Source organism: Rattus norvegicus, chromosome 16, assembly GCF_036323735.1.
Source record: "Rattus norvegicus strain BN/NHsdMcwi chromosome 16, GRCr8, whole genome shotgun sequence".
NCBI classification, from domain to species: Eukaryota; Metazoa; Chordata; class Mammalia; order Rodentia; family Muridae; genus Rattus; species Rattus norvegicus.
This window is the reverse complement of record NC_086034.1, coordinates 19,130,411-19,147,722: the sequence shown is the minus strand read 5'-3', so window position 1 is coordinate 19,147,722 and position 17,312 is coordinate 19,130,411. Positions and strand designations below refer to the sequence as shown.

General features: G+C 54.9%; 3 protein-coding genes across 5 annotated transcripts in view; 2 read left to right on the top strand and 1 right to left on the bottom strand.

Annotated features, from left to right (window-relative positions):
* Nucleotides 1-1,242: 1,242 nt before the first annotated feature.
* Nucleotides 1,243-16,452, top strand: Cers1 (ceramide synthase 1). Its single transcript, NM_001044230.2, has 8 exons — nt 1,243-1,519; nt 3,574-3,733; nt 6,741-6,921; nt 7,972-8,133; nt 8,577-8,724; nt 8,833-8,942; nt 14,415-15,152; nt 15,572-16,452. Exons 1-7 carry the CDS (start codon nt 1,271-1,273, stop codon nt 14,455-14,457), a joined length of 1,053 nt encoding a protein of 350 aa, NP_001037695.1. The 5' UTR covers nt 1,243-1,270; the 3' UTR covers nt 14,458-15,152; nt 15,572-16,452.
* Nucleotides 1,243-16,452, top strand: Gdf1 (growth differentiation factor 1). The gene is made up of 8 exons (NM_001044240.2): nt 1,243-1,519; nt 3,574-3,733; nt 6,741-6,921; nt 7,972-8,133; nt 8,577-8,724; nt 8,833-8,942; nt 14,415-15,152; nt 15,572-16,452. The coding sequence occupies exons 7-8, from the start codon at nt 14,858-14,860 to the stop codon at nt 16,348-16,350; spliced, it is 1,074 nt and encodes a 357-aa protein (NP_001037705.1). The 5' UTR covers nt 1,243-1,519; nt 3,574-3,733; nt 6,741-6,921; nt 7,972-8,133; nt 8,577-8,724; nt 8,833-8,942; nt 14,415-14,857; the 3' UTR covers nt 16,351-16,452.
* Nucleotides 16,396-17,312, bottom strand: part of Upf1 (UPF1, RNA helicase and ATPase) — a 20,797-nt gene continuing 19,880 nt past the window's right edge. For 2 of the 3 annotated variants that reach the window (XM_063275731.1, XM_063275730.1), the window contains exon 24: nt 16,398-17,280. The gene's annotated coding sequence lies outside the window, so the exon portion shown is untranslated. Of the gene's footprint in view, nt 17,285-17,312 lie in introns of all 3 variants that reach the window. The other variant, NM_001427359.1, reaches the window with a different exon arrangement.

Below are 17,312 nucleotides of genomic sequence, written 5' to 3'. Positions count from 1 at the left end.
ACCTCAAAAACTGAACAGTAAGGACTGGAGAGGTGGGTCAGCAGTTCTGAGCCCTGGCTGCTCTTGCAGATCTCAGGTTCAGTTGTCAGTGTAACTCTAGTTCTACGGAGTCTGGTGTCCTTGCCTCTGGGCACCAGGTGGAAAAAAATACACCAAATGCTACATCTTTTTAAGGTCAGGGTGGGAGGGCAGGAGAGGTGGGTCCGTGTTATGAGCATGCACTACTCTTGCAGAGGATTGGGGTTCTGAGCCCACCAGCAATATCCATGCATCCAACAGCAGCCTGTGTCTCCACCTCCATAGGATCTACCTTCCAGTCCCATGTGCTCTTACACTCATGTGACCCATGTTCACACACACACATCAAAGGCTTTAAACCCTGATGGAGGAAGACCGTGGACACCTATCTCTGTCCTCTTCCCTTGGCGTGCATGAGTGCACACAGTGCATGTGTGCACATACAGGAGGCTGGAAATGTGGCCCCATTGGTAGCGTGCTTACCTAGCATGCACAGAGCCTGAGCTCACTGCCAGCGGTGAATAAACCACGCAAGGCAGGCAAAGTTGCCCTCCCAGCACTCAGAAGGCAGAAGAGAAAATCAGGAGTTCAAGGCCATCCTCAGCTACACAGCGAGGCAGTGCTCAGTTGGAAGATCAGCACAAGGGGCCATGTGGCTGGAGGAGTCAGAGTAGAGGAAACCCAGCAGGCTAATCTTTATGGCTTTGACTCACTGGTGATAGATAGAACAGCAGGAAGCTGGTCTTTGGACATTCCTCCTCCCACTACCATTTGTCAGCTCCACCCTCACAGTCTATCAGGGAACATCTATGGGGCTGTGCTAGGATACTCACAGGCTCTACATTCAGACCAGTGGGCAAACGGTGAGTGCCCACCCAAGCATGGTCCGAATTTTTTTTTTATTGTCTAGTTGCTTTTATTTATTTGTGTGAATGGGCGCCCAGGTGGAGGTCAGAGGATAATTTGTGAATGTCAGTCTGTCCTCACCTTCACCCGCTGAGCCAGCTTGACCGCAGAAGAGCCCCCATGGCATTCTCAGACTGAGCAGAGGACCACTTGGTCTCAAGCCGCACCTCAGGAGGGCAGGACTGGTGGTGCTCTGCATCGCGAGGGGCGGGGCCAGAGAGACCACGCCCCCTTCTCGCTGGCGGGGGCCCGCGCGCCCCCGGCCTGGCTGCGGCGCGTGACGCGAGGGCGCGCGGCGACTCGGACGGGTGCAAATAGCAGCGGAGACCGCGGACGAGAGGGTAGCATGGCTGCTGCAGCGACGACCACCGGGCTCGAGGCGCCAGAGCCCATGCCGAGTTATGCAGAGATGTTGCAACGAAGCTGGGCCTCGGCGCTGGCCGCAGCACGGGGCTGCGGGGACTGCGGCTGGGGACTGGCGCGCCGCGGCCTGGCGGAGCACGCTCATCTGGCTGCACCCGAGCTGCTGCTGGCCGTGCTCTGCGCTCTGGGGTGGACAGCGTTGCGCTCAGCAGCCACCACGCGCATCTTTCGGGTCAGTGAAACCTGGGGACCCCAGAGACTTGCGTGCGAGAGAGTGAGTGGGGCCTCTCCTCACGTATTCCTATGTCCATGGTGGCCGCTGGAAAGTGGGGGGCTCAGGTCTGGAGATGCCCAGGATGTTGGGGCCTCAGGCTATCCCGAGACCCTTTGCGCGGGTTGGATGCGGGGGTGTGGCTGAATTGGGGTGACGCTGTGATGGATTTAGTGTCCACTATAGCGTGGGATGTTCTGGGTATAGGGAAACCAGATCCACATCCTGTCCTGGGTCGTTTCAATAGAATCTAGGGCGATCCGCTCGGTACAGCCTCTGGGCTGTTGGGGACTGGAGGACTGACCTGGGGCCCTTCTGGGGGATCGACTTGTGGACCAGAGAGCCTAGATCCTGGACCGGGAGGCCTCGAGATGTAGAGAGGTCACCTGTGACCTGCGTCACCGGGAGCTGCTGAGCCTACACCCAGTCTGTGCAGTCGAGGCTCCACCCCTGTCTGGGGTCCAAATCACCCCCGAACCAGTGATGGCACAAGCCTGCGTGTCTCAACCTTGGAAATGACCCTGTCTGTGTCAAGGCTAGATTCTGCCGCCCCCATGGGGTGATGGTCAAAATGTTCCCTTTGTGGCGATAAAGAAGGCCACCGCCCAGGTCTGAAGAACGAGCCTGTCTTGATTGTACTGATGGCATTGGCACATGAGTTTACACTTCCCCTCTCTTGGGGTGAGAGGGTCTCTGTGGTATCTGGGCCAGTAACATGGTGGATACTCTCCTAGGGACTAGCTGGGGACATCCCGCCCCCTTCTAACTGAAAATGGCTGGGGGTGCGGGGACAGAGCATTGTGCCAACAAAGGGGCCTTTCTCTGCTGGCGGGAAGAGGCTGTTCCTTGTTAGGTCAAGACAGGGTGTTGTCCAGCTCCAGAGCCCACCCTGCCCGATGTCACCCACTGGAGGGAGCAACTTCAGCCTTAGCTGCTGGAGAGAGATCCCAGCAAAAGTGAGAAGGGCCGAGTGGTCCCCATCTGCCCTGGCCCTGACACTCTTGGGGCCCAGCTGGGATGCTGGAGGCCTTCAGGCGGCCTGATGCCACCCCGGTTCCAACCTCACCCTTCCTAAGAAAGGGGCGGAGGTGCTGTCCCACTCTCCAAGCTCAACTTGGCAGCAGCCTGGTTGCTAGGGGTTACAGGAGCTGGGCTCTGGCTGTCTCCATGACAACCGTTGAGTGCTCTGTGCTCCTCTGGCCCCCTCAGCCTTGAGAGGAAGGGGGCTGGGTTTGGCGTTCAGCTCAGGAGCTCCACCCCCCCAGGGTGCTGGAGCCTTCCCTGACTATAGTCTGCCAACTGTCTCTTGTAGTCTTTGAGACAGTCTCTCACTCTGAAACCCAGGTTGGTGAAACTCATGGCAATCCTGCCTCAGCTTCTCAAGTGCTGGGATGGCAGGCATGTACCTTCTAATTCAAGACACACTATCCGGTGACATCTCTGTATCCCCCAAGTCAGGTTGCCTCACCATGGCATGATTCCCCTTCACTTCTGTCCCCTCTTCTCCCTCTAACACCACCCTTCTTTCTCTTAGTAGACTCCCACTTCACAGTCTTTGGTCCCCCAGTTTCCCCTCCCAGGTGCCCTCTTATACTCAGTTTCCCTTCCTGTCTTCCTCCCAGCGTGGGAGAGCATTGTTCTTTTCAAGTTTTTCTGTCCCCCAGGGTATTTTCCTTCAACCTTTCTCCCTCCCTGACACACCCCCATCACTACTAGGACCTGAGTGCCCCCCCCCCACCTCCCAGATTCCCTGGGCTCCATTGCTTAAAGCCCGAGTGCGTCGCCCGCCCTGTCCTCTCCCCTTCCCTCTCCTTTCTCCGCAGGCCACACAGGACAGCTGGGTGCTAAGTTTAGCCCTTGATGGGCTAACACATGGGCTCTGGTTACCCCAGATGATATGGGCACAGAGGCCCAGCCTTCTCTATGCCACCAAGCTGAGTCCCTGGACCTCACTTTGCCCCTTGGAGGCGCATCCAGCTCCCCAGTGATAACCATTACCCACCATGTCCCCACAGCCCCTGGCCAAGCGGTGTCGCCTGCAGCCTAGAGACGCGGCTAGGCTGCCTGAGAGTGCCTGGAAGCTTCTGTTCTACTTGGCCTGTTGGAGCTACTGTGCCTACCTGCTCTTGGGCACCAGTTACCCTTTCTTCCATGACCCGCCCTCTGTCTTCTACGGTAAGAGTCCTGTGGGACCAGTGCAAAGGACTCCATGGAGGCTGTCGAGACAGCACAGCCAAGCATGCACATGTGCACACCTTCTCCCCACCCCTTCTCTCTCACCTAATGAGATATCTCAATGGAAGTCTTGAGGCCAGCCCCAAGACAAGGGTGACTATGGACCCCTGGAGTGGAGTGGTCAGAAGAGGCTCTCGTCAGAGGCAGTGTTGCAAGGGCCCTGCGGCGTCATACGATGATTCTGTGAAGACTCAACTCTTGCCTGGAGTTTGTGTCTCAGAGATGGCTAATGGCAGAGATTTGTAGGTGTAAAACTGTGCAAAGTGGGAGGGGCTCCTTGCTAGGGATCCTGCTATGGGACTTATCAATGATCTGGGAGACATGCTCTCTCAGGGGGACAGGGAAAGGCTCAGAGGACTCTCTCTGGTGGTACACAACTAGGACCTATGGTGACTTTCTCCACATGGAAAGCACCACACGATTTTTTTTTCCTACATAGTCCAGAATGGCCCAAAATTGGGGATGCTCCTGCCTCAGTCCCCTAACTGCTAGAATCCCAGGTGTGCATTACCACTGAAAACGAACCGTCTTGAGTTTCAAAAGGAGTGGTGTTAGCTGTATTCAATGTGCTTTTCTGTAGGTAATTCATGGTCTTGTTCTGTTGTTTTGTTTTGTTTTGTTTGAGACAAGGTCTTCCTGTGTAGCCCTGGCAGTCCTAGAACTCACTATGTAGGCCAGGCTAGCCATAAACTCACAGAGATCTGCCTGCTTCTGCCTCCGAAGTACTAGAATTAAAGGCGTGCACTGTCGTGGGCAGCTGACAGACCCATGAGTGACCCATGTCTGGGACAAGGTGTTGTGCATTTATTGACCACCCACGGTTTTTTGTGGTTTTCTTTCTGGAGATGGAAACAAAGAAACTATTACACACTGGGCAGCGCCATAGCTGGTCCCATCCTCATGCATCACTGAGGGGTTCTGAGCTATCCTGAGCCAGGCCCACAGCCAGAGGCAGGGCTCTACCCTGAGTCACTGTCCCAGGCCTAATCATGGTATACCAGGTCAGCCTGTGCTAGACACAGCCAAGAGGAGGCTCCCAATCCCTCCAGGGGACATCCAGTCTGTTCACAGCAAGGAGAATCAAGAGAAAACAGGGGAGAAGTTCAGGGAGTATGGATATGTTAACAGGGGCAGGGACCCTACTTAAGGTGACTTTGGCTGAAATTCAAACTGTGACGGTGCAGGTAGGCACACTGTCAGGACTAGGGGCTTGCTAGAGGATGAAGAAAAGTGTGTGTGTGTCGGGGTTCTTCTCCCTCTTTTAAAAACGTATCCATTTATATTCATGTGGGAAGGGACACCTGTGTGTCACCATTTGCATGTGTGCATGAAGGTTAGAGAACAGCTTTTGTGAGTTTGTCCTCTCTTCTGTCGTGTGCAGCCCTGGGATCAAACCCAGGTCATCTGGTTTGGTGGCAAGCGCCTTTACCCACTGTCTTAGGGTTTTATTGTTGTGAACAGACACCATGAGCAAGGCAAGTCTCATAAGGACAACATTTAATTGGTGCTGGTTTACAGGTTCAGCGGTTTAGTCCCTTATCAAGGCAGGAACATGGCAGCATCCAGGCAGGTCTGGTGCAGAAGAAGCTGAGAGCTCTACATCTTCACCTGAAGGCTGCTAGCAGAAGACTGACTTCCAGGCAGCTAGGATGAGGGTCTTAAGCCCACACCAACAAAGCCACACTTACTTCGACCGGGCCACACCTTCTAATAGTGCCTCTCCCTGGGCTGAGCACATACGAACCATCACACCACTGAATCTTCCTGCGGATCTTATTGGAATTTTATACAGGATCTTGTGCAGCCTAGGATGGTCTCAGACTTTACTGCCATTCTGCCTCATGCCCAGTGCTGGCTGGGGGTCAGAGGCCAACTGAGAGTTACTCTTCTCCTCTACTTTTGTGTGGGCTCTGTGGGTGGGATTCTAGCCCCCAGGCATTTGAGGCAAGCACCTTTGCCTGTGGGACCGACTCACTAGCCCTGAGTCCTTCCGTGACTCTATTGCTTGGCTGCCTGAGCCTCGACTGTGAATGCAACTGGGGACACAGGTGTCACAAAGGCTCAGACGCATTCAAAAGGAGAGAGCATGGCGACAGGAGAGAGGAGGAAGCACCCGTTGGGAGCAGTAGGGGGCTCACCAAGGAGGGCAGACAATTTCCTGAGTGGAAAGGGATGTGCCTAGAGGCCTGGGAAGACTGGAGTGGAGGGCACAGTCTACAGGCAGAGCCCTCTGTGTGAGGCCCGCCCAGCACAGGGGAGGCGAACTGGAGCAGGCACTGGAGCCAGGCATGATGGTACAGACTTGTCATTTCAGCTCAGGAGGCTGAGGCAGGAGCATTGCGATAGGTTCTCAGGTCAGCCGGAGGTACCTAACAGTCTCTCAAACAACAACAACAACAACAACAACAGACCCAAACAAAATGGGGCTGGAGCTGAGGTGGTAGAGCGCTTGGCTTGCCCAGAAGGCCATTGGTTCCATCCATGTCAATCCGGCATGATACCTCCACACACACACAGCATTCCAGCACTCAGGAAGCGGAGGCAGGAGGATTATGAATTCAAGGTCATCCTCGGCTGCACAGAGATTTTGAAGTGAGCTTGGCCTACATGGAATCCTGACTTAAACACAGGGCAAAGGTTGGTGAGGTGACTCACCTGGTTAAGGTGCTGAGTGCCAAGCCCGCTGACCTGAGTGGGCCTCTGTTACCCCGGGGGGAAGGAGAATGGTGAGTCCCGAAGTGTCCTCTAACCTCCCCCACAGGGTCCTGTGACAGGCAGGTGCCCGCAGACGCCCACAGCGAATCATCTCAGATAAAATAGAGACTTATGGCCACCCCACATTTAGCACATTCCCTGTGAGCCTCAGGTACATGCCGTCTGAGGCTGTGTGGGGAAGTCTCAGGGGACATAGAGGCCCTGAAAATGACCGTGCCCATGACTCTTCCAGGCTGGAGGTCGGGCATGGCGGTGCCCTGGGACATAGCGGTCGCCTACCTGCTGCAGGGGAGTTTCTACTGTCATTCCGTCTATGCCACCGTGTACATGGACAGCTGGCGCAAGGACTCGGTGGTCATGCTGGTACACCATGTGGTCACCTTACTGCTCATCGCCTCTTCCTATGCGTTCCGGTGAGTCCATCAGGAGAGAGGGCAGGGAAGGACCCTGGCTCAGGGGTGCGTGAGGCCTCCGGAGAGGGTCTCAGAGACCTGTCCCCACTCTCTGCTCTCTTGGGTCTGTGTGGGGAAGTCCTTTCACATTTATTTATTTATGTGGGAGGTGGCCTGGAGGTCAGAGGGCAAGTTTCAGGAGCTTGGTCTCCTTCTACCACATGAGTCCTGGGAACCAAACTCAGGTTGTCAGATTTGGTGGCAAGTGCCTCTACCCACTGAGCCATCTCACCGCTGCCCACCCGTATGACAACTTCGATCCAGGAATACAGCAAGGGTTTACTCAGAGGGGATCCAGAGGTAGAGTAGCTTTCCTGAAGTTCCAGTGCTCGTGTGTTTCCAACTTCTCAGGGGGCCGAGGCAGGGTCACTTGAGCTGGGGTTCCAGGCCTGAGCTAGAGACAACGCTGTCTCTAACAGAATAGAAGCTAAGCTGGGCACAGGCCAGGACAGGTGAGGACAGCAAGAGCTGCAAGTGTGAGAACTGACCCAAGAAAGGGGAGCTGAGAAATGGCCCATAGCTAAGAGCACTGGCTGTTCTCTCGACGGCATAAGCTTCAGGTCGATGCCCACATGGTGGCTGCTCCAGGGCACTGAAGTCACTGCCCGCCCCAGGCACTGGCATGTGCACCCCACACAGACATAGATTACACAGTCGTACGAGAGGCTGGAGCCAGGGCTCAGGGTTCACAGCATGTGACCTGTTGTTTTGGAGTTTGCTTTTTTATGTGTATAGGGGTTTTGTCTGCATGGAGTGGGATCCCCTGCCACTGGAGCTACCGGTTGTTGTGAGCCCCCACGCGGGGTCTGGGAAGCAAACTGAGCCATCTTTCCAGCCTCAGTTCCTAGCACGGTGTTCCAGGGATCTGCCAGCTTCTCCTGGGCTCCACCAGGCGCTGCACACAGATACACAGTTATATAGACACAAACAATAATAAAAACCCACCGTGGGGCCCCGGGCATGTGGCCCCAGCTCCGTAGTCCTGCTATGACCGTCCCCCCCACTCTGCAGATACCACAACGTGGGCCTCCTCGTGTTCTTCCTGCATGACGTCAGCGATGTGCAGCTGGAGTTCACCAAGCTCAACATCTACTTCAAGGCCAGGGGTGGCGCCTACCATCGATTGCACGGGCTGGTGGCCAACCTGGGCTGCCTCAGCTTCTGCTTCTGCTGGTGAGGGGGGTGTGCCAGCTGTGGCTCAGTGGGTGGGTAGGGCCAGACAAGAGGGGTGTGTTCTGTTGGATGGTGGTCAAAGCAAGGAAGAGGGGTGTGGGGCTTATTGGGGGATAGAGGCATGCATTGGGGTCTGTGGTTGGGTAGGAGATAGGGCCATAGAATAGTCCAGGGGGAGAGGCTGATTGGTAAGATGAGGAGGGCCAAGCAGAGGACAGAAAGGCCTGTCCAAGCAGGGAAGGGGCGGGGTCTGGCACGTGGATGGGGCTACCGGGCCGGCCGAGGTGCTGAGAGAGACAGAGGTGAATCAGGGGACCCTGGGGGTGAGTGACAAGTGCATGGTGAGGACAGTAGGGGGGAGCTGACAGAGTTGGGAGAGGGGGATTAAAGGAGGGGAGCGTGCTCTTCCTCACTCCGGTCTCCCTGACGGCCCCTCCCGCCAGGTTCTGGTTCCGCCTCTACTGGTTCCCACTCAAGGTTCTCTATGCCACCTGGCACTGCAGCCTGCAGTCTGTGCCTGACATTCCGTACTATTTCTTCTTCAACACTCTGCTGCTGCTCCTCCTGGTCATGAACATCTACTGGTTCCTGGTGAGTCCACCCCTCTGGGTCATCCTTGGGCCTGGGAGGGGCCTGCGTGCAGGTGCAAATGGCCTGTGGCAGCCACAGGGTTCATCAGTGCTTTTTTTCCTCCTGCAGTACATTGTGGCTTTTGCAGCCAAGGTGCTGACCGGTCAGATGCGTGAACTGGAAGACTTGCGGGAATACGACAGTCTGGAAGCGCAGACAGCCAAGCCCTGCAGAGCTGAGTGAGTGAGGCTGGGCCTCAGCCCCTGGCTCCTTCTTTCTGGAACAGCTACTGGCGTGGGCTCCTGGGAATCCCGGGAGTCCTCAGGGAAAGAGCCTGAAGCAGAGGCTTGGCTGTGTAGTCAGGAAGGAAACATCTGGGAATGAGCTAGAGAGAGACCTGGCAGGAAGTTGCTTGCTAGGCCAGAAGAAATGTGCAAGAGACTGGGCCAGACCCAGCCATGATCTCCAGCTCCCAAAGGACAGCCAGGGCTCAGGACAACACCAAAGCACTGTCCACCTGGTTCTATTGGCTTGGAGTCTGGGATTGGCTCAAGCAGCCAGCAAGAACTGGAACAATGCTGGGGTCTCAGTGACCTCTGGGGACCTCACCAACCCTAGTCTGGGCAGACAAACAGGTTTTAGGACATGCAGCCCCAGAAGACATTATGGTAGCATTGAGTAGGAGCAAGGGCAGGAGGCTGTAGAAAGTTCCAGAAGGTGCAAACCAGCCAGGCCCTGGGATGCCTCAGCTCAGACACCAGGAGGCAGGAGGTGAAGAGGGGAAGAGATATGATTTAATAATTTTTTGTATTTAAAGGAATATAGGAGGAAGATTTTTTAAATTTACGATTGTGGTGGGGTAGGCACGTGTTATAGTGTGTGGGTGGAGGTCAGAGGACAACCTTCAGATGTCAAGTCTCCTTCCACTGTGGGTCTCAGGGACCGAACTCAGGTCATCAAGCTTGGCTACAAGCACTTTTTGCTGCTGAGCAATTTTGGTCCTACGTCCTTTTGCTTTGCTCTTGTTTTTTAAATTATTTTCTGTGTGTGGGTGTTTTGCCTGCACATGTGTCTGTGCATTATGTATGGGCAGTGCCCAAGAAGGCCAGAGAGGGCACTGGACCCCTGAAACTCTGAAACTAAAGACAGATGTAAGCTGCCATGTGATTGTGGGAATGGAACCCAGGCACTTCAAAAAGCAGTCAGACCAGGTTAGTGGTGGTGGTGGTGGCGCATGTCTTTAATCCCAGCACTCCAGAGGCAGAGGCAGGTGGCTCTTTATGACGTCGAGACCAGCTTGGTCTACAGAGTGAGTTCCAGATAGCCAGAGCTACACAGTAAAAACCCGTCTCAAAAAGACGAGGAGGAAGAAGAGGAGGAAGAGGAAGAGGAGGAGGGAGGAGGAAGAGAAGGAGGAGGAAGAAAAGGAGGGGGAGGAAGAAAAGGAGGAGGAAGAAGAGGAAGAGGAAGAGGAAGAAGAGGAGGAGGAGGAAGAGGAAGAAGAGGAGGAGGAGGAAGAAGAGGAGGAGGAAGAGGAGGAGGAAGAAGAGGAGGAGGAAGAGGAGGAGGAGTAGGAGGGGAGAGCAGTCATAGTGTAGATGCTTGGATTTGAACCTGGGTCCTCTGGAAGAACAGTCACTGCTCTTAACCAGTGCATGGCTCTAAATTCTTGAGAAGGGAATGGGTTCGGCCCAGTGGCATCCACTACTAATCCTAGCACTCAGGAGGCTGAGGCAGAAGGAAGGATCTCCTTCAGTTCCAGAACAGCTTCAACTACAGAGAGACTGCTTTTCAAAAGAAGACCTACACACATACATAGACACATTTCAGTCCCTGCTCTGTCTGGGGCTGCAGAGGAAGTGTGTTGCGGCCAGAGCTAGCTCCAGGGCATATCAAGTGTCCCAGTGTACTTCCTGTTGCTGTGATAAAGCACTGACCAAAGCAACTGGGGAGGGGGAGGGTTCAGCTTGTACCTCCCGATCACAGCTGAGCACGGAGAGAAGTCAGGGCAGGAAACCAAAGCAGAGATCTTGGCTGGCCACCATATTCACTCAGCCTCCCTCCCTCCCTCCCTCCCTCCCTCCCTCCCTCCCTCCCTCCCTCCTTTCTTTCTTCCATTCTCCCTTTGGTGTAGGGTTTTACTGTGCAGCTCTGGCTGTCCTGGAATTTGCTCTGTAGACCAGGCTGGCCTCAAATTCAAAGAGATCCATCTGCCTCTGCCTCCTTAGTGTTGGGATTTAAGGTGTGCACCACCACCTTCAGGCAACCTGCTCTCTTTTCTTTCTTTCTTTCTTTCTTTTTTTCTTTAAGACGTTATTACAAATAGTTGTGAGCCACCATGTGGTTGCTGGGATTTGAACTCAGGACCTCTGGAAGAGCAGTCAGTGCTCTTTTTTTTTTTTTTTTTGGTTCTTTTTTTCGGAGCTGGGGACCCGAACCCAGGGCCTTGCGCTTCCTAGGCAAGCGCTCTACCACTGAGCTAAATCCCCAAGCCCCCGCAGTCAGTGCTCTTAACCACTGAGCCATCTCTCCAGCCCGCATCCTGCTTTCTTATAGCACCCAAGGTCACCTGGCCAAGGGTGGAGCCACCCACAGCGGGCTGAGGTCTCTCAGACTGATCAATTGATCATGAAATGTTCCACAGACTTGCTTACAGGTTAATCTGATTGAGGCTTACTCTCAGTTGAAGTCCCCTCTTCCTAATGACCTCAGTTTGTGTCAACTTGACAAAACACTAACTTGTACAATGGACCATTTGTCAGCTAGACACACAAACACATCAGAAGTAAATGATAGGGGCTGGGGATTTAGCTCAGTGGTAGAGCGCTTACCTAGGAAGCGCAAGGCCCTGGGTTCGGTCCCCAGCTCTGAAAAAAAAGAACCAAAAAAAAAAAAAAGAAGAAGAAGAAGTAGTAAATGATAACCTCTCTTTCCTTTTTCTCCCCAGTATCTCATGTTAATGTTAACTAATGTTAATGTCAGGATTATGTAAAACAGTCCAACAAGTCCCAAGTGTTTAAAATTTTTATCACATGCTAAGCATGGTGGCACATGCTTTTAATCCCAGGCAGAAAGCAGAGTCAGGTGACTTCACATCCCTGGGACTTCACAACCAGGCTGGTCCACACACTGAATCCCAAGTCTGAGAAGGTCTTAGTGAGACTTTGTCTGGAAAAGCATACAAGCCAGGTGGCGGTGATGCACGCCTTTAATCCCGGCACTCAGAAGGCAGAGGCAGGCAGATCTCTCTGAGTTCGAGGCCAGCCTGGTCTATGTGAGTTCCAGGACAGCCAGGGCTACACAGAAAAAATAAAAATAAAAATAAAAACAAGAAATTCCATCATTCGAAAGTTCAATCACTCTTAAATTTATTTGAAGTCTCTTAATTCCGGACTCCTGTCCATTCCAAAATAAAACATTTCTTATTTCAAATTGAAGAACCAGGACATACTCAAAGTAGAGAAAAACCAAATTCCAACGGTGTAAATGAAATCTGAACCTCACTCAAGATCTTCTAGACTCCAAAGGGCATAGGCAGCTGCAGCTCGTGGCTTTGCCATACACAGCACACAGGTCCTGTTGGTTCCACTCCACTCACCCTCCCATGGTGAGAGAGCTCCAACATGCTGGTATCTCCACCTTCATTCACCAATGACCTCTCATGCTTCTCAGTGGCCTTCTCATGCCTTCAAAACCAGTGCTACACAGGAGACTCTTATATTTTACAAAGAAGGTGACCCCCTCTTGTATCCTGACTGAGGAAACACTCTTAGGAAGACTTCACCTCAACGATGCTGGTCTCAGTCACAGCCCATTCTTAGCAGAAGAATTTACCACTTACCAGACACTGTTCATTTTACGGGGCAAGGATAAGACCACTACCAAAATTTTTGAACCAAATTTGAAGCAAGCTTTATTCTGTTCTGTCCAGGATGACAAACACTGCCAGGTCCTCACCTGGGATTCCCAGAGAATTGTGCTGAATTAGGTTATCCAGGTGCTTGTAGGCAACACCCATTAGGGCTACGTACTTCCTGCCTTCATCCACTGAGGGCAAGCATACACCTGACACACTTCCTGTACACACACTCTCTGTGTGCGATCAACACATCTCGTGCGGCTGAGGCAGCCAGCCTTGTTTACTGAAGGGAACACAGGCGGCCTGTCTTAGGTGAACAACAGCCTCCAGTGTTCCAGGAAGCTGTCTGTCCTTGGCAAGTGGGACTTCCAGGTTAGAAGCATTTCTGTTTTGTAGGCCTCTTAAACACAGTAATTTAAACTTAAAACATAACTTTAGCCCTCACAGAACCACATATTTGTAGTTCAAAAGATGGTACAGCCCCGAGTCTACTGTCCTTGGCGTTTGTCATGGTGGCCTGATGCCAGCAAGCCCCACGGTAGCCAGAGCAAGCTGGTGACCCATGTCCCGAGAACATGTACGCATTCAACAGAAAGAACAAACTTCCAGAGGGGTGAGCCTAAAGCACTGGGCGCTGGCTCCCAGACTTTCTCTAGAAAAGCTGCTGCTCTTAATTTTCCCCACACAGCGCCATTCACTGAGCACCTGTGTTAGGTACAGGACACCACATCCAAGGGCCCCAGGGGATAGTGCAGCTCAGTGCAGCAAGCTCAGCCGGAGGATGAGTCCGAGGGAGCGTGCTGGAGGGACAGCCAGCCAGTCTGTCTCGCTCTGCTATGGGAACAGCTGGCTTGGGGAAGCATCAGATCGAGGAGTAGGTGAGCCCAGGCTCAGGGCTCAAACTGCTGTTTGCCTAGGTGGGGTTCAGAGAGGACAGAGGGGCTCATTTGGGGTGTGTTGCCTTGAAGTGGTATCTTTTTGTCTTGTTTTTCAAGACAGGGTTTCTCTGTCCTGGAATTCACTCTGTCACTCTGTAGGGCTGGCCTCCAACTCAGATTCATCTGCCTCTGTCTCTGCCTCCCAAGTGTCAGCTACCACCCAGCCCTTGAAGTGGAATGTTTAATGTGAGCCATGAGGTCTGTAGAGAGATGGTGAGGACATATTAAGGAAGCTTCTAGAACATTCTAGAGGTTTCCACAAGGCTTAAGAGACAGGTTTGGGAGACACTTAACCCATATGAGGCAGGAAGGCCCACTTGCTACAGACCTCATATATAGAGTAATGCTTGGGAATTCAGCACATCAGGCCCTGGAGGCCTGACCTCTGACTACCATCCCTGGAGCTACCTGCTCCCCAAGACCACAAACTGCACAGAGATGAGGGACACCAGGGACCCCTGCCAACATAGCTCCCTGTGCACCTCCCTCAGGAGCTGTCTACTGAAGGCTGGGAGGGGAGAGGCAGAAACTACTAGGCTTTTCTCTTATTGAGGGAACCTCAGTCTGGCCAATAATTCCTGCAAGAATAGCTTAGTCATCAGGCTGCCATTCTCTGAGTGACAGGACGAATGCTCTGACATAGAGTGTAGCCGAGGTCTGCCTTCCACCCCCAGCACCGGGGGGGGGGGGGGACCTTTCACACTTTGTCAAAGATTCTGAGTGTTCAGGATGGTTTGGGTGGGAACCAGGGAGCAAGTGCTGTTTGGCAGGGACCCTAGTGAATTCTACCTGTCTGGGGGGTGGGGTTGGGAGAGGATCCTTGCGGAGGTGGAAGTAGGGGAGGTGAAGTTATTCGACAGGGAGAAGGAAGCATGGGCATCCCAAACTAATCTGTCTCTACTTCTGGCCCCTAGGAAGCCTCTAAGGAATGGCCTGGTGAAGGACAAACTCTTCTGAGTCTCTTGTCCTCAACTCCCGCCATCCAGGACTCTGTCCCGTCCTACCTGGGATACTGGCCCCGCCCCTGGAGACTGGACCCAGTCCCCGGAGGTCTGCTCCCACCCCTGGAGGCCTGGCCTCGCCTTTGGCGGCATGGCCACGCCTGCAGGACGATGGCCCCGCCCTAAGATGCAGGATGCCACCCTTCTCCAGGGACTCTGGCTGCCAGCAGCTCCGCCTTTCAGGTCAATTCTCGACCACCCACCTTGGGACCCAGCCCAGTCCTGCCCTCTGGGTAAGTGGGGTCTGGACACGCCCCCTCCAGGACCTCAAAGCACCCTCGACCTACGGTCACCAGCCCACTGGTCCTGGACGCAGTGGACTCTGCTGACTCTCTTGGACACCGCCTGGGAGGAAAATGCTCCCTGTCTGCCACCGTTTTTGCGACCACCTCCTCCTTCTGCTCTTGCTGCCCTCAACGACCCTGGCCCACGCGCCAGCATCCTTGGGCCCCGCTGCCGCCCTGCTCCAGGTTCTCGGGCTTCCCGAAACGCCCCGGAGCGTCCCCACACTCCGACCTGTGCCTCCTGTCATGTGGCGCCTATTCCGCAGCCGCAACCCCCAGGAGGCCAGAGTGGGGCGCCCTCTGAAACCATGCCACGTGGAGGAACTGGGGGTTGCCGGAAACATTGTGCGCCACATCCCCGACAGCGGTGAGTAGGGGGTTGTGGTTGGGTAAGGGTCCATGAGACTGAGGGTCCCTCACGCGACCTGTCTAGCTTAGTAGCAAGCTGGGACCCTGTTTTCCTAGTTCTCTAAAATCATGGGACACATGCTGGCAGCTTCCCAGGGCCCCATCTCAGCCCTGCCCCCATCCCGCCACTTCATATCCCTTGATGCCTTCCTTCAGGTCATTTTGGGCCCCCAGGTACTGGCTGGCACGTCCCCTTCCGCCCATGTCTGCAACTGTAGGCATGATGCCCCACAGTGTCCCTTCCTTGCAGCGGGTGCCCTGCCCCCACCCCATCCGTCAGTGGGGCTCCTGTCTCTCAGCGCTTCCCTTCCTCCTTGTCTCAGCCCAGCCCCTTTGCTGGGGCATTGCGCCATGTCCGCTCTCTCCTTGCACCTCCAGGTCTGTCCTCCAGGATCATACAGCCCGCCAGAACCTCAGGGCTGTGCCCCGAGTGGACCGTCGTCTTTGACCTGTCGAGCGTGGAGCCCATAGAGCGCCCAACACGCGCGCGCCTAGAGTTGCGGCTGGAGGCTGAGAGCGAAGATACACGAGGGTGGGAGCTAAGCGTGGCGCTGTTGGCCGAGGCTGAGCATCCTGGGCCTGAGCTACTGCGCGTGCAGGCGCCACCCGGGCTGCCACTGCGCGCAGACCTACTGGGGACTGCAGTAGCGGCTAACGCATCGGTGCCGCGCACTCTGCGCTTGGCGCTGGCGCTGCACCCTGGGGCCGCTGCAACCTGTGGGCGCCTGGCTGAGGCCTCGTTGCTGCTGGTGACGCTGGACCCACGCCTGTGTCCCTTGCCGCGGTCACGGCGCCACACGGAGCCCAGGGTGGGAGGTGGTCCAGTGGGCACATGTCGCACCCGACGGTTGCACGTGAGCTTCCGTGAGGTGGGCTGGCACCGCTGGGTGATTGCGCCGCGGGGCTTTCTAGCCAACTTCTGCCAGGGCACGTGTGCGCTACCTGAAACACTGAGGGGACCCGGCGGGCCGCCTGCACTTAACCACGCTGTGCTGCGCGCGCTCATGCACGCAGCTGCTCCCACCCCGGGTGTAGGCTCGCCCTGCTGCGTGCCAGAGCGTCTGTCGCCTATCTCCGTGCTCTTCTTCGATAATAGTGACAACGTGGTGCTGCGCCACTACGAGGACATGGTGGTGGATGAGTGTGGCTGTCGCTGACCACCCAGGACACCCTTTCAGGGACGGCCCCACGCGAAAAGCAGGGACCGTTTGTTCATGTTTTATTGGTGACAAAAAGCTTAAAACAAATTTGACCAAAAATTAAGTTCCATTGCGTTGGCGCAGGTGTGCCTGGGTAGGGGTTGGGTGGCTGCCGCGGGAGGTGGGGGGGCCGGGGCAGGGCGCCCAGCAATGAGGCCTCCACCCACGATGGGGAAGAACCCGCGGGCCGTGCTCACGAGTTCGCCTGTAGCCTCTGAAGCTCCAACTCAAAACCCTCCTGCTGCGGTCCTGGCGGTGATCCCAGGCTGCGGGGCTCGGGCTTCTCAGCACTGCCTCTCCGGAAGCTTCTCTCATCTCCCAGGTCCACCAGTCGGGTCTTAGAGACAAACTCATCCAAGTACTTCCCATACTCCTTTGAAAGAATCTTTGAGGGGGAAAAAAAAAAAAGAAAAAAAAAAAAAAAGAGAAAAAACCCCAAACACCGTATTTTCTTTAAATGAAACCCCTTAGCGCTGGGACCGCGCGCTGATGCTCTTGGCCGCCCGCTTGGGCACAGAAACGCGAAGTTCGTCCTGCTAAAACGTAGCCCCTCAATCACGAGAAACAAAGAAAAAGAACAGCGGGGCCGGTCCTGGCGAGGCCTCTCCCTCTGGCGGGCACGGCGCTGGGCCGGCCTCGCAGCGGTGCGGGCCTCTCTCCTCTCGCCGCCCGCAGGGGGCGCCCGCTCCTCGGCGCTCCGCTCTGTCGTCCTCCCTGGCCGCTCTCTGCTCGCTCTTGCTCCTCTTTCCTCTCCTCTCCTCTCCTCGGCTGCTCACACAGTGGTGCTTCAGTTTTAGCAGTGGAAAACAGGTATCCATTTATTTTTATTTTTTATTACCCAGAATAAGATGCTGATAGACTAAGCCACATAGCTTAGCTCTTCCGCCGCTACCTGTGATCAGGGACAGGGTGAGAGGTGT